The sequence below is a fragment of the Bos taurus genome, chromosome 3, assembly GCF_002263795.3.
Source record: "Bos taurus isolate L1 Dominette 01449 registration number 42190680 breed Hereford chromosome 3, ARS-UCD2.0, whole genome shotgun sequence".
Taxonomy (NCBI): Eukaryota; Metazoa; Chordata; class Mammalia; order Artiodactyla; family Bovidae; genus Bos; species Bos taurus.
The window spans coordinates 9,784,046-9,800,250 of record NC_037330.1 but is presented as its reverse complement, the minus strand read 5'-3'; the positions used below and the strand labels follow the sequence as shown (position 1 = coordinate 9,800,250).

The window sequence follows — 16,205 nt, the reverse complement described above, 5'->3', positions numbered from 1 at the left end:
CTCCAGTATTCTGCATGTCTACCCCAGACCCGTCCTTTCTGGCCCTTTCCTGAACCAGGAGCTTGGCCAGGTCTTGTCTGTCTTCTTGGCCTTGTTGGTCCCCTTCTCAAGCAGCTTACAAAGTTGCCTGCCCCTCATCTCCCCTAGCCATCCAGTGATCTGCCTCCCACTTCTCACACTGTACCTTAGCCAGCAGGTGCTCTGAGAAGCCTTCATAATTATGAGGTCCCCAAGAGACCCATCCAGGCCCCCTGTCACTCCTCACCATCAAGTGCACTGGGAGATGACAACTCAGTCATCATAAACATGGGGGAAGAGGAGAACAATGAAAGAATACATGTTCTGTGGGTTAAATGCACCATTAGGCAATAACCTGGCAAATCAGAATGTGGGGCATTCTTCAAATCAGCTGGCCTGAGTACTTCACAATATCAGTGTTATTAAAATTAATGAATGGATAAGGAAACTCTGCCAGATCAAAAGAGACTTAGGTGAATACAGTGTGTGAATCCTGAAGATTCAATCCCTGACTGAATCCTGGTTTGAAAGAGAGAAAAGCACGGAAAATACATTTTTGGAACTGGGTAAATTTGAATGTAGATTAAATATTAAATAATATTGTAGAATCGTCGGACTCAAAATTTTGATGGGGGGATGTGATAATGGTACTGCTGACAAGTAAGCCAATGTCTTTGTGCTTCAGAGATACAAGTTGAAGCATTTAGGCAAAGTGTCAAGATATGGGAAACTTACTTTCAAATAGCTTAATAATAGCAAAATACGTATATACATCTAAAAGAGACAAGCAGCTCCATGGAATTAACAATCATTAAATATAGGTGAAGCACTGATGGGTGTGGTACAGTTCTTTCAACGTGTCTATGTGTGCAAAATTTTTCAAAAGTAAAAAATTAAGGGGGAAAAGAATAAATGCTCCAAATGCTGGCCATGTACCTCGTCTCTGAGCCAGGGGCTTTCATATATTGCAAAAGATCCAATAAGGCCAACAGAAGGGGATTTTTTAAAACCTACTTGGTTCGAGCAGCTATGTTATTTATTTCTTATGCAATGGAGATGCCTACTAATTTTAGTTAGGCTAACAGGTAAAAAGTTTCGGCTTGTCCATACAATTAATGACACTGGGATGCAACATACCTTGGGTGAGGCAACAGCAGGCAGCCTGGAACTAAAAGACAGCTGCTGTTCATGTACAAAGTGTACAATATCCCAAGATAATTGAGGGAAGACCATAAAACATCCCTATGTTTATTTGTGCAAAGCATGCCGCAATATCTTTCCTTGGTGTGTCCATTCACACGGATATATCAATCCTGGACCCCAAGTCCCAGGAAGGCAGGGACAGTATCCAAATCACTGCTCATCCCCATGAGGCCTCGGCCAAACAAGTGTTTCATACGGCAATAAAAAGTTGGCGGTGACGATGTTGTGAAACGAACATGTGTCTGACGGAACGTCAGCGCACACGCTCCAGCCCCACAGTGCGGAGGGCTTGTTGCTGTTGCTGGCAGAACCTGGCATGATCTGTGCAGCCCAGTTACCCTCAGATCCTCCTCTTGGAGCTTTTCCATGTATTCCAGCATCTGCTCCTTCTCCTGTTCCCGCTGTTCAGCAAGCAGCGATCGCTCCTCCTGGTTCTTTTCCATCTGTTCCACAATGTGCCGTCTTCCTCTGAGAAGAAACAGTGCCACGGTGTCTTAGAAACCAAGAGCCCAGGTCTCTGTTCTAACCTCCACCCAAATAACACCCACAATGGGAGGTATTGTAGGGACAACGTGATGAATGCCCCCTAAATACCACTATGTTTCATGAGCGGGGTCAGTCCTTTCTCTTCCGAGCTCCTAATTCTGGGGGCTCACCCTTCCTGAGATTCCCGCCCTGCATTTGTTTGTCCAAGAGTGTGCCCATATCATAAGACACCTTCTCCTTTCAGTACCTGAGGTCTTCTGAAATCCTACCACCTCCCAAAACTTCCCAGAGTAATCAGAGGGAGCGACCTTCCCAAGCTGATGTCCCAGAGTTAAGAAGCCCACAGTAACTCCTTTCTCCGGAGCATCTGCTCTCAGCCAGTGTATCTTGTCGTCCCACTCCATCTAACATGCCTAGTTAGCTAACTGTCCTTCTTATATCCAATCTCATATTTTAAGACCATCGGCTGCTGGTATACAGGGCTGAGTCTGAGGAATTCTCTACACTCAGTAGCACCCTTGCTCAACAATAGAAAGCAGAGAAACCAGATTCTAGAGTCAGTGCAGCCAGTGACTGCGTTATTGGGATGTCAACAACCTTGGAAGCATCTAGATCCCATGATCTCTGAGTAAAGGCTGGGAGAGTGGGAGAAGACGCAGAGGAGGACAAGTATCTACGGGAAGGAGTATGACATTGACATTCAGATAGTACTGTTGAATGGCTTCATGACTCCAAATGAAATACACTAGAGCAACGAGCAGAAAGAGTTACATGGAAGCAGGTTTAGACCCAGTATAAGGACCAGGTCAAATCATTAGAGCTGCCTAAGAAGGCAGGGATTTCCCCTTCATTGGAACTGTTCATGCAAAAGACGAAGAGCCATTTAGCCATGAAATGAACTTTTCATGGGAGCCTACTGTATGGACCAGTACCTGCTAGCAGTACACAGATGAATGGCCCAGGAGAACAGAATACACATGGGGAGACAGAGCTGCCACTCAGTGTGGTACAAGGACTGTTTATAGGGGTAATTCTTGCATTATATGGTTGGCATTCTAAATCTGGGACACTATGATTCTATAATTTATCTGCTTTGGGACTTGTCCTCTCCTGCAAACTGGAGGGGATTGAATTTATTCATCCTAACTTGTATTAGGCATTTACTACAGTCCAAACATTCTGGTAGGTCAGAAGCCAAAGAAACAAGACAGGGACCCTGCCCTCAGTGAGCATACAGCCTGGTGAGGGTCAGGGAGCCACAGCGCAAAGAGGGGCGTGGCAGACCACTAACACAGTGTAGGGGGCCCAGAGCAGGGAGGCTCGAAGCTCGCCCAGTGGAGTCAGGGAAGTTTCTCAGGGGAGGGGATAGCAAGGCCACATTATGAAGGAAGAGAGAGCATTTTCTGGGGTGGGAGAGGAAAAAAAGAAAGAGAGGGTATTCAAAGCCGAGGGAACAACAAAAAATAATGAGATTATATGAAGACCTGGCATGCTGGGGGACATGAAGGAAAGCCTCCTAGAATGGATGGCAAGAAATGATGCAAAATGAGGGTGAATAAGGGCCGTATTGTGAAACACCTGTTGTGATCTTAGAAACAAGCTTTAAGACGTTCTACAGTTGTTTGGGGTTGGACATGTACACACTGCTGTGTTTAAAATGGATACCCAACAAGGACCTCCCATATAGCACATGGAACTCTGCTGAGTGTTATGTGGCAGCCTGGATGCAAGGAGAGTTTAGGGGAGAATGGATACATGTATATGTATGACTGAGTCCCTTCGTGGTTCACCTGAAACTATCACAACATTGTTTGTTAATTGGCTATACTTCAATACACAATAAAAATTAAAAAAAAAAAAAGAAGTTCTGTGGCTTTCTGAATCATTCCATAAAAGTTTTGTGATAATAACAAAGGATTATAATGACCATTTCTCATGTCCTTCTTCTCTGAAAGACTATATGGACCTAAAGACACATGGAAAAGACTTAAAGAGGGAAATGTCAAAACCACCTCTTTACCGGATTCTCTCCTCTCTCCTCTTTCTGTCTAGCTCCTCCTGCCTTTGAACAGATTTCTGCCGCTCCACCTCCATCATCTGATCCAACCGCTTCTCCTCTGCATCCAGTTCTTTTTGGATCAGCTGCTTCTCCAGAATTTGGGCATCCCGGATGGCATGGCACTTGGCATTGAGGATGATCTGGAGAGTGGAATTGAACTTGTGGTACTAGGTCTGGGAGTAAGGATGGGGATGGTTGGGGGGAGTGGAGTGATGTACCACAGGGATGTGGAAGCTGGAGTGGGGAGAAATGGGAGCAGAATCCCATTAAGAGTGCTCACAAGCCCAGAAAAGCAATAGCATCTTTCAGGGTATTGGGTCTAGTGTTTGCGGTAGAGGTGGGAGGTCATGGATCACTCTTGGGAATAAGATGAAAGCTATGGGTCTTCTCCTCCATAAAATTCACTTACATCTATACACACAAAGTTTCCATAAAACTTTAGAAGTTCATGGTCCCCTTAGGGACCCCTGAACCTCAAATGAAGACCCACCCCCATTCTACTCTTTAGGAAAATAAACATTATTGCAGAGGCCAAGCCACTAGATTTTTAAGCTAAAAGAGCCCAACCTGACACATAAGGAGATGAAAAAATCACAAGCAATCAATAAGAGCTGTGGAGTAAAAGCTTTGGAAAATAAAAGGAAGCATTAAAGAGAGAAGATTTACCTGAGAAACAGAAACTCTGGATGAAGAAGCTGGGGAGTCAGCATTTTTCATTTGGCCAGGAAGTGAACGACATGCAAATGAGTAACACAATGGAATTCAAATGAGCCTCTGGTCTTTATGCTCTGGCTAAAGGAAGCACTTTGAGCACAACAAAAACAACCCCATTGTCTGCACCATCGTAGGTGGCCAGAATTGAACTAGCAGGATAAAGATACAACAGGTATTTTTCAACCCGCAGTTCGCAAAGTATCTCCCGTATATTAGCATATTTCATCCTAATAATGCTGCTTAGTAGTTTCGCCACCCTCATTTCACAAACAAAGAAAGTTTGGCTCAGTGAGCGCAAGTGACTTGCTGAAGGTCACACAGCAGGCACTCCGTAGGTGCAACTCTCCCCGACCCAATCTACTCCATTCGCCTGCCAAGGCCAGCCCCTCACCTTTCAACCCTGCACCCCATCTCTAGCCCATGCTTTCAGGCGTGTGAATAACAGATAAGAGGAGGGAGGGATTCCCTGGTGGGCCCGTGCTCAGGACTCTGTTCTTCCACTGCACACGGCATGAATTCAGTCCCCGGTCAGAGAACTAAGATCCTGCACACTGAGAGGCAAGGTCAAAAAAGAGAGAGAGATGAGTGGAGGGAAGGAGCATGGAGAGCCCACCTTTTTCATATCCTTCAGCTCTTCCTCCTGCTCCATCCGCAGCTGGTTGGCTCTCTGCAGAAGGTTCTGGGCCCTCTCCTTGGCTACCTCCTCCAGGTCGCTGAGCTTCCTGTTGTTCCTCCAAACCATTTCCTTTTGTTTCATGATCTTCTTGCGTGTGGTCACCGTGTCCTACGGGAGCCACGCTGGAATCAGCGGGGACTTACTCCAGTGCTCCGTGCCCTGGGCACTAGCTTGGCTGCTGTGGGTGACCTCAGGTGAGTTTCACATCACCCCATCACACTGTCATAGCCCAGAGGTTTCCCAGCCTGGTGTCCTCACCCCTCCCCTGGCCCCACAGTTGCTCCCACCAGATCTTTATTCTGTAACACATCTTTAGCACTTTCACACCTTACTTCAGGGTCCCCTAACTAAAGCTCCCAGTCTTGTGGGAGGCCGGCCTCTCCCCAGCCCTTCTCTTCAACCCCGACTCTGCAAAGATGGGGTGGGGGTAGGTACCACAATGGCTTCCTTCTCCTTCTTGAAGGCCTGCTCCCTGGCCTCGAGCTCTTCTTTGGTTAGGACGTGGGATGCCCATTTGATCCGCTCAAACTCCTCAGGGCTCATGATAAGGGACTGCCCGGAAGGGTCCTTGGTGGGAATGCTGACACAAAGAATGAATAAAATTAGGCAGGGGGTGTGCGGTGGGGGCCGGGGGGGAGCTCTTAGCACTACTCTGCAGGCTGCTCTGCTCTCTACCCCACCCCCATCACTGCCCATCCTGCCTCAGAGAATCAGGCAGGAGAGACAGCGGAATGCGTCCACTGGGGAGAAGCGGTCTCAGGCAAGGTTAGAGTAGCATTACCGGCTTAAAAAAGGAACATTTTTAAGGACTTTGTCTAAAAGGTCCAGGTCACACGTTACCTCCTCTGCACCCGCCCCCATGTACCCATACACACCCACCTCCTCCCCTCCGCTGTCCCTGCCTGTGTTGTGGGCAACATCTGTTTGCCTTGCTAGATCACAAGCTCCTGCGGGATTCAGGCTCTGTCGTAACCCCATGGGCAGCCCGGTCTCTGGCCCAGCACTCACTGGGCACAGAGTGAGGACTCAAAATAAAGCTGCCACGTTGAACTTTTAAAACAGATGATTCCTCAAGAATGACATAAAAAGGGCAAGGGCACGCCCAGCGAGGATGAAGTGGAGGCCAGTGAGAAACGAAACCATCCCTGTGCCTCCAGCCCAGAGGGAAGCTTTGAACCCTAAATATTAATTAAAATCAACAATAGCCAGAGACATGTCTACAGACTTTTCTAGCTGCCCAACGCATTCAACAAACCAATAGGTAATTATAATGATTACAAACAGATGACATACATTGGAGATGGAGCAGAGGAGTGGGCATAAAGCTGCTTCTGGGTGAGGCGTCTAACAGGCACATGGCAAACAGACGCAGATGGTCTGAGGCAGGAAGTGAAACCTCATCCCGTAAAACCGGCTGGGGAGAGGTGTCCAGGAGGTGGACACATGAGTAAGTGCCCTTGAGGCTTAGCCAAGACCTTGTGTTCCCCTGGGTGCTGTGGCCCCAAACAGCCTGTGATCTGGAGTGACCAGGAATGATGTGAATCTGAGACAGCATCTCGAGCTGTTCTCAGAACCCTGACAAGTTACCCAAGACTTCACCTCCAACGTGTCTTTAGGACTGGACCAGTCCAAGAAGGAGCCCTTGGGACTTCTCTGGTCGTCCAGTGATTAAGAATCTGCTTTGGCTTAGTAACAACCTAGAGGGGTGGGATGGGGAGGGAGGTGAGAGGGATGTTTAAGTGGGAGAGGCCATGCGTAAACCTATAGCTGATTCATGTGGATGTTTGGTAGAAACCAATGCAATACTGTAAAGCAATTATCCTTCAATTAACAATAAATTAAAAAAAAAAAAAAAAGACTCTGCCTTGCAATGCAGGGGACGCTGGTTCATTCCCTGGCTGGGAACTATGATCCCACATTTGGCAGAGCAACTAAGCCAGCACACCACAACTACTGAGCCTGCGCACGCTGGAACCTGACATCCCTCAGGACTCAAGGAAGATCCCGTGTGCCCCTACTAACACCCGACACAGCTAAATACACAAATAAATAAAGAGAAGGAGCCCTTTCTTGGGCCACAAGCGTGTCTGCAGGGCTGCTACCGCATCTGGTCCTTCAACACCAGAGCTGACCAGACGGTGCTCTTGGACCTGTGGACCAGCCGTGCCTCCCCAGATCGCGACACAGGATGCATTTTCTGGGAATTCAAGTTTTTAGTGAGTGGAGCCATAGTTGGAAGAACAGTTTAGAGAATGGAGCACCAGCAGAAGAGCTAAACCTCTGAGTGACAGGATTGGCTCCCTTCATGTGACTGAGCTGGGCCTAACCCCACATAAGGGGCCCAAGCAAGGGAGCTGCTCCAGTCAGGAAGCCGTGCTGAGCTAATCCCAAAGGAACCCCAGAGCTTTGGGGAATTTCCTCTTCTGGCCTCAGAGCCTGGGAAGAAGCCCTGGGACTAATTAGGCATCTGGTCAGTTTTTCCTTTGCTTCAGATTCTGGATTTGGCCAGAAGGAAGTGACTCATCTGGACATTTCCCCGACCAAGTGCACTATTCAGGGCTCAGAAGGGACCCCCCTCCCCAAGCATCTACCCTCTACCAGCCCCATAGAACCCACAGTAGCCAGTAGCTGGGAATCAAGGGCAGTGGCAGGAATAGATACAAGGCGGGGACAAGCAGGTCAAAATGGAGAAGAAACGAGAACCAAGAAACCAAAGGCAGGAAATGGATAGGAAAGAGGTGGGGTCCACAGTGACAGGACGAGACCAGGTGGGCTCCCTGTCCCCCCACACAGGTCCTCACAGAAGGGCTCCGTGCCCTGGGTACTCACATTAGCTCCCGGACCATGTCCCGGGTGATGAGCTGGATGGTCTCCGGCTTGTGGTCCAAGCCCAGCGCCGTGAGAGTTTTCCGAATGGCATGCTTATCTCGGAGCAGCACGATGGGGCTGTCACTCCGGGTCAGGGGCTGGGGGGTAAGGAAGGGCAGCTTAGAAGCTGGTCACCCCACTTCTTGCTGGTTAGCGGAGGGTGGCATCTGCACCCCATCCAGCGTCAGGGGAAATCAGCTGGAGCCCAGACTGCAGGAGCACCCAGAGTAGCCAGGGCGCTGAGCAAGCAGCGTGGCGGCCAGATGTGCTCTGTACCAACCAGCTCTTCTGAAAGCAAGGCTTCTCTATAACTCGTGCAGATACTCCCAGAGGGATGGAGGCCCAGGGAGAGGTTTGCTAGTGTGTGTCCATTCCTAACCTGAAACCATCAGGAATGAAAATCTGGGGTCTCTTCGTTCTTCTCCCCCCATCATTTACAAAAGAAAAACTAATTCGCTCTCCTGGACCACATTGAGGGTCTTTAGCATACAGTTCCTTAGGGACACATTCAATCTATAATATTTGTTATTTTTAATCCTTTCTAATTCATTTACTTTGATTCCCCCCCGAAAAAAAGCCCTATGGGGTAAGTTAGAAATATGGCCCGGTGGATCTGCCCTTAAATCTAATATGGTGAGGCAGTCAGTGAGTTAGAATTCAGCAAAGAAAACACAAATTAGATACATGGGTTTTTTTCAACTTTCTGACCATGAAGGAGTTAGATAACAAGAAAAGGAAATCATTTGTTTCAGGGAATTGTTAACACAGGAGAGGATTTCACTTATCAGGAACACAGTGTCTGCGATCCTGAGTGGAGGCCCGGGCACGGCTCAGGTGGAGGTCCGTCCTGTCTGGAGGCCGGCTCTGTGCACACCCGTTCCCAGAATGCTGCTGCCACCTGGCGCCCATCTCTGCCTCCCAGCGGCTCAACTCAGTCAGGTCACAGGCTGCTTCTGCCCTCTGCTGACGGCTGGGAGGCTTCCGAGACTCTGGTCCAACAATAAGCCCAAAAGACTGAACCAGGAATAGGCTGTGTGTCAGCCGCCCTCTCTGGCAAGCCGGCAGGACTAAATCTGGAGAAGTCCGCCATTTCCAAACCTGTCTTCACTTTAGCTAGAAGAGTCCCCATGGACTCAAGACAAATAAACAACATGAGTGTAAGCGAAATTGAATTGCTTTGATTCTTTCCCTTGTCAATAGGAAACAGCTTCTAAAGGCAGAAAGACACCCATCTGGAACAATCTGGAAAGTCCTTTTTAATTCACAATGAGAAGAATGAAGGGTAAGGGTAGACATCAAAAAGACCCTGATGCTGGGAAAGATTGAGGGCAGGAGGAGGAGGCAACAGAGGATGAGATGGTTGGATGGCATCACTGACTCAATGGACATGAGTTTGAGCAAACGCCCAGAGATAGTAAGGGACAAGGAAGCCTGGTGTGCTGCAGTCCGTGGGGTCACAAAGAATTGGACATAACTTAGCAACTGAACTGCAACAAAGGGGAGACATCACCTCTTCTCTCCCTGGTCCACCTGCAGCCAGCGGTGTTCACGCCAGTGCTTAAACCACTACTGGTGTCTTTCTTCTTTTTCCCTTTCCTCTACTTTTTTCTCTCTTTTTTCTCCCTTCCAGTTGTATTGGGACAAAGTTGACCTACTGTTTCAGTTCAGTTCAGTCGCTCAGTCGTGTCCGACTCTTTGAGACCCCATGAATCGCAGCACGCCAGGCCTCCCTGTCCATCACCAACTCCTGGAGTTCACTCAAACTCCTGTCCATTGAGTCAGTGATGCCATCCAGCCATCTCATCCTCTGTCGTCCCCTTCTCCTCCTGCCCCCAATCCCTCCCAACATCAGGGTCTTTTCCAATGAGTCAACTCTTCGCATGAGGTAGCCAAAGTATTGGAGTTTCAGCTTTAGCATCAGTCCTTCCAAAGAACATCCAGGACTGATCTCCTTTAGGATGGACTGGTTGGATCTCCTTGCAGTCCAAGGGACTCTCAAGAGTCTTCTCCAACACCACAGTTCAAAAGCATCAATTCTTCAGCGCTCACCTTTCTTTACAGTCCATCTCTCACATCCATACATGACCACTGGAAAAACCATAGCCTTGACTAGACGGACCCTACTGTTTAGGTTTAAGGTATAGCATAACTATTTGATTTACCATCATGAAGTGATAATCACAGTAAGTTTAAAGAACAACCATCATCTCATATCAATACAAAATTTTAAAAAAACAGACAAAATTTTTCTGTGCTGAGAACTCTTAGGATTTACTCTCTTAACGACTCCACTGTCCCTTTTCTTTCTCAATCTCTCACCGTTCTTCTCTCTACATCTCATTCTCTTTCTCTCCTCCCTTCCCACCTTCTGAATGTCATGTGTAACCAAGATCACTCCAAGTAACTCTCTGGCTCTCCTTCTCTAGTCATCAGCCTCTTAGACTGGCTGATATTTGCAAATAAATATTTACTTGCTCGTTTTCCAAAGCAAAGTAATTGTTTCAGCTGAGCGATTGGAAAGAAGGATGATCTGTGTTCTACTCTGCGCTGTTCTTGGATGGAGGGGGGATTAGTTGAACAACAATTATGTTGTTCTATGTCTGCAAGCCTGGGCCACTGGCACTCAAACGTTCCCATCACAGGGCGTTCTCTGAGCAGAGCAGACACTGAGGGTTCAGCAGTTGAGCCTCCCTTCAGCATTATAACAGATCTTCAAATGGTGCACAGATGTAAAGATCTCAAGGGCAGAGGAAGCCAGGTGGCCTGTTTACATGGGCCCCACAGAGTGTCTGAGCTTGTCCACTGGAGCCGCAGAAACCCCCACTGCCCTCAGTCTGAGAGTTCCCTGGGAGAGGGAGTGACCTGTCCAGAGCTAGCTTTGTTCAGGTCACAAAGCTCCTGGTGACAGCTCCCTGGAGGGACTGAGGCACGGTTACCTTGATAGCTCCAAAAAGGCTCTCATCCACCTCGGAGCTCAGGGCTTTGGTCCGATAGCGAGGCCTATTCCTTGACCTGTTGGAAGCAGTAGAGGCAGAGCTCAGCACGCCAGCTGTGCTTAATGGCTGCAGGGAGAGGCAGAAATTTGGGCTCATCAGTACCGACCACCATCTGCACCCCAGGCAAGGTAGACGCTTCACCAGCCCGTGCTGAGGGAAGGTTGGGTGGGTGTATGGGAAAGCACCTGGGTAAATCCTGAAACACAGGAGACGCCCTACAGGAGCAGTGGCTTCCCTGGACACCAGCCCAGCAAGAAGGAGGACTTCTGAGGTTTCTGAGCTGAAGAAGTCCAAGCCCTTGCACAGCAGGGAAGGAAGGCGGGCAGGAGGATGATTCAGTGTCAGCCCAGTTCTCGTTTCCCGCAAGCAGTCTCTTGTGAGGCCACATAGGCTGTCCTCTCCAGAAAGGCAGTGTCGTCACCTCCAACCTCGTCATCTGAACACCAAGCCCCCTTCACAGCTGATGCTACCATCTGACCTCCTCCATGTCCCCACCATCTCACAAGGTTACGGTAGGGACCCGAGGACAGTAACGCTGAAAAGCACCTTGCACACAGCCGGCAGGTGCCTGATAAACTTCAGTGGATGAACGACTACCAGCTACAATCAGGCAAACAGGTCCACCCTGAAGCTGTGTCCACCACGAGGCTCTTTCACTCTTAGGACTGCTTGAATGTGCATGTGCGTGCATGCATGCTCAGACACTTCATTCATATTGGGCTCTCTGCGACCCCATGGACTGTAGCCCGCCAGGCTACACTCAATTTTCCTGGCAAGAATACTGGAGTGGGTTGCCATGCCCTCCTCCAGGGGAACCTCCTGACCCAGTGATCGAACCCACGTCTCCCGCATTGCAGGCAGATTCTTTACCACTGAGCCACTGGGGGAACCCCTTGAACACGCATGAGTCAGTTTTTAGCCATCCAGTACTCTTCTAGGTTGGATCCTTGTCTCTCCCATCTAATGAGCTGAAAGAGACAGGGATCATCTCCGAGCGTAGAAGCTGAAAACATCAGACAGCTGCCTTCCAAGCCTGGGCAAAGGACCTAGGTGAGCCATCAGATCCCCCAAGCCTGACAATGAATAGGGAACTAGTGATGTAAGAGGGGAACATGGAAACCCCTTCTGACAAAGGCAGCAGTGGCAGTCACTCCCTGTGTCTGGGGCAATGCTGATAAGGGCGCCAGGAGCAGCTGCCACGATAAAGTGCCAGCCCCGGGGGTGGCATCAAGGGTCTTTGCCAGGCCAGTGCCGGGTTGTGATCTGAGCCTCAGTTCTGGCTGCAGTTCCTGTGTGTTTTCATTTTCCAAGCCTAGCTGCCCAGCCTTGGCGTGAACTCTGTGCACTCTCCAAAATCCTCTCCATACATTCCCTTCTCCCTAAATTGGAGTTCTGGCTCTGTTGTTTATAACCAAGAACCCTGACTAACACAACCTCCATTCCCCAAGGTCAGTCCCACTTCAGCTCAGCCTAAAGAGAAGTCTGTCTCCAGGGGGCGGTTTCTGTGAGGACTGTGGGACAACTCCAGGGTTACCCTAAATCTCATTCTGGAGGAGCCCCCATCTCCTGCAGTTCTCGGAGATGGAAGACCCTGGTGCAAAGGGCTGGATGCGTCAGGTAGACCAACCCTGGGAATGAGCAGCCATCAGGGGGACAGGGTGAACAGGGAAATGACCGTGAATTCCAGGTCACTAAACACTAGGCGATATGTTTTGAATGCTCTCTCTAATCCGCCATGACCACAGAGAACTCCCTGCAGCACCTGTTCCACCTGTGGCAGGTTTTCGCACCAAATTGGGCAATTATTCTCCGGCTGGCTCCATTCCACACAACAAGCATGGCTGTGTGTGCCCTTCCCTCCCAGCCTGGCACAGTCAGCAGAAGGCTCACAGAGGGCGCCTTGCTTTACAGCCTCTGTCAGCCCCAATACAGCAGAGCAGAAAAGCTTTAATTCATGAAAGGTAAATACAGGAGCCCCAAGGATGCCTAATAACAGACTCTGAAGGGTTATTACATGGAGAGTGGGGAGCAACAGCTCCCCTTTCCACCAAAAATAGAATAAGAAGGAATGACTAGAATCCACAACAGGTGGGACTGAGGCAAAGCTTAAGGAATAACCTGAAATGATGAGGGCATTGGATCACAAGAGACGGTGTCAGTTCCAAGGGGAAAGGTGCAGAGTCTGGATGTAGCAGGACCTCGATATGCATTTGCTGAAGAACGAATGAATGAAACCAAGCAAGACGACCTCTTGGGGTCTGCGGACCAGACTGAGACAGAAGCCTTTCCAGAATACACCACCACTCCACATTTTCCACATCACGTATGTGGTCTGCGCTGGGGAAAATAACGTACGTGAAAAGGCTTTGGAGCACAGATGGAAAGCATTATTGTTGTTTTGCGTTTGTTTTCCTGCTTCTTTCCAAGGGCTCCTGCAACCTTCCCCTCAGGCTCGGGTGCCCACCAGACTGTAGGATCCTCCAGCGCTGGGACTGTGTCACTTCCCTCCTACGCCCTTGGCACCCAGGTCAAGAGGAAGTCACACAAGAAATACTCGACTGCCTGAGCCTCGAAGTCAGAACAGAGGAAGGAAAACAGATGATGACCACAGAAAAGCAGCCGCTTGGCAGAGCAGAAGGAAGCGTTGAGCTCTGGGGTTGGGTGGCTGAGAAACCTCACTGGGGAAATGCTGACTTTGAAGCCACAAGCCTTACACCAGGGTTAGAATAACCAGTTTTGCCAAAAGCAACAAGAAGGATTAGGGAGGTCACTGTGTAAAAGTACTAGAAAAAATGAAGGAACAAGCAGAAATGGAAAGTTAGATCCTCTGGGCCAGAGGCAGTAGCCAAGAGGTTCTTCCAGGAGGTGGAGGGCTGGTTTTATTTCTTGCATGACTTAACAAATTATAAATATCCCCAAGAAGCTGAGCTGTGCCTAGAGTGCTCATCTTCCTTGAGGGAAGGCATCTCTGGTAGGGAAGGAAAGACCTTTGAGGGGACAAGGATGATTGGGGAAGAAGAGGATTGGGACAGAAAAAGATGCCAGCCCTAACCTTTATATTTTCCTTTTGGTGACCTAGCTGACGCCTTATCTCTTCAAATAGCATCCCATCCTATGTCTGTAAGAATTCAGCCCCTGCTGGGGGCTCCAGGAGAGATTCTGATACAGAAAGATTAACTGGTTAACCAGAATACGATTTTCACATCATTATAAACGCAGGGTGATCTCCTTAATGTATCAAGTTTAAAAGAAAGTAGATTATATGAAATATGCAAGTATTGCCGTAAAAACGCTCCTATGAAACCGAAATGTGTCACTGAAAGAAGTTCACAAAATGTTTAACAGTAATTTCAGGTGAGCATTAGCATCTTAAGGTATTTCTCATTTTGAATAATGATCTGCATTGAAAAGGTAACTCTCTTTATGGCTGAGATAGGGGAAGGGGGCACTATTTTTACAAAACAAAGCAGTGGACCTGGTGCCCTGACTCTGAACACAGAGAGTGCAGCCCTTAAAAAGCTACAGTTCCAGATGTCCTGAGATCTGGGATGTTCAGCTCAATTCCAGCAAGACAGAGCTGGATCGGGGCTGGAACAGAGCGGCGTGGAGTTTCCCTGGTGTATCTGTAACACCTGGCAACTGAACAAAGACGAAGACCTGTCCTTTCCCGGGTGTGCTGTCCACTCAGGGATCTAGTTTCTTTCACACATAGGTTCACCACCGGCTTCACGCTCTTGACCTGATTCTACCTCCTTTTCTGTAGACTTTGGTTACGAAGAAGGTGGGGATGCCCATGTACCAGGCATCTTGCCTTTCACTCAGGTCCTCCCTCTCCTCAAATACAACCAGCTTGGCCATCTGTGGGGTACCATTTGAAGATGACATCCTACTCAACACTGAGGCCCTGTCCCTCCTTCTGGGGGATGTTATTTATTATTTTTGTAAGGGTCCTAGTGGTGTGCCTAATTGTGACCCTGTCTCCCCACTCCTCCAAACAGCCTGAAAAGCTAGTAAGTAGCATCACACACACACCCCTAGCCTGCCAAAGGTCAGAGATCACTAACTTGACCCACTACTTCTCAAAGGTGCCCATATGCCCTGTCCTCTCCAAGGGACTTCAGAAGGGCTCAGTCAACAAACCAAAGCCCCACTCTGAGTGGCCCTTGGATGGGGAATCCCTGATCTGGGTGAGCTGAAGCCCACAAGTCTAAACAGGTGCAACTCACTGATTCATTTGACTTGGAGATAAGACATTTTCGAAAGAGGCGAAAAAGGGAACTAACACTTCCTGTGAGCCCTTAGATGCCAAGTGCAATGCTAGGACCTCACAGACATAGCACCGGGCCCACAAACCTACGTGCAAAAGAGACACTAGATCCCCGGGTGGAGATAAATATGGAGATCCAGGGATAAATATGCACCATAAAAAGCATAAGTGAAAGGAGACCCCTGCTGCAACATTGCAGAGAGTCCTCAGAAGTTGGGAACTGCTCTCCTCCAGAGATTTGTTGATTTTATCATTAACAAAGCTCTTCTAGAAACTCCAACTTGGGGACCCTGAATTTGAACCACACTTAGTCCCAGAAAAGCAGAGTGACCTCTGAGCATGAAGTGTGTCCACAAGTACACTGAAGGAGCTACCTTTGCCATAGGGTGTGCACCCAGAAATTCTAAGGTTATTTCCAGTAACCCAAGGCTCCAACACCTACCCTCTGCCCCACCTCACTTATCCCTTAGGGACCACACCATCCTCCCTGGATCCCAGACACTACTTTCTTACCTTCTCCCAGGCATGCTGTCCTTTCAAACCCTCATGTCATCCTGTCCACCCCAGGGAAATGCAGGCCTGGTAGACCAGTCTCAATCCCTCAACTGGGGTCTCCTGCATTGCAGGTGGATTCTTTACCAACTGAACTATCAGGGAAGCCCCAATCCCTTTCCAGGGACTTTCAAATCTGATACCCTATTCATTCATTCACTTATTCATTTACAAATGTTTGTTGAGTACCTATGAGTGACCCAGACCCCCAATAACAAGAGAAAACTGGGGTTCGGGGACATTAGGTGACTTACATATTGTGGCACTACTAGTCAGACATGGTGTCCTGACTTTGCACACAGAGAGTGCAGCCCTTTCAAAACTGCAGTGCCACGTGTCCTGAGATCCTGAGTGTTCAGCTCAAAT

General features: G+C 48.7%; 1 protein-coding gene across 6 annotated transcripts in view; it reads right to left on the bottom strand.

The window, feature by feature from the left end:
* The window catches only part of CFAP45 (cilia and flagella associated protein 45), a 44,276-nt gene that overhangs the window by 12,506 nt on the left and 15,565 nt on the right, over positions 1-16,205 (bottom strand). Inside the window, exons 1-7 of one of the 6 annotated variants that reach the window (XM_059884894.1) lie at positions 10,496-10,873; positions 7,986-8,122; positions 5,592-5,736; positions 5,094-5,264; positions 4,433-4,461; positions 3,728-3,906; positions 1,560-1,689 (exon numbers count right to left, since the gene is read on the bottom strand). In XM_059884894.1, coding sequence (XP_059740877.1) covers positions 1,560-1,689; positions 3,728-3,906; positions 4,433-4,461; positions 5,094-5,264; positions 5,592-5,670 — 588 coding nt within the window. In that variant the 5' untranslated portion in view covers positions 5,671-5,736; positions 7,986-8,122; positions 10,496-10,873. The other 5 variants (NM_001038219.2, XM_005203548.5, XM_059884892.1 and 2 more) reach the window with 5 other exon arrangements.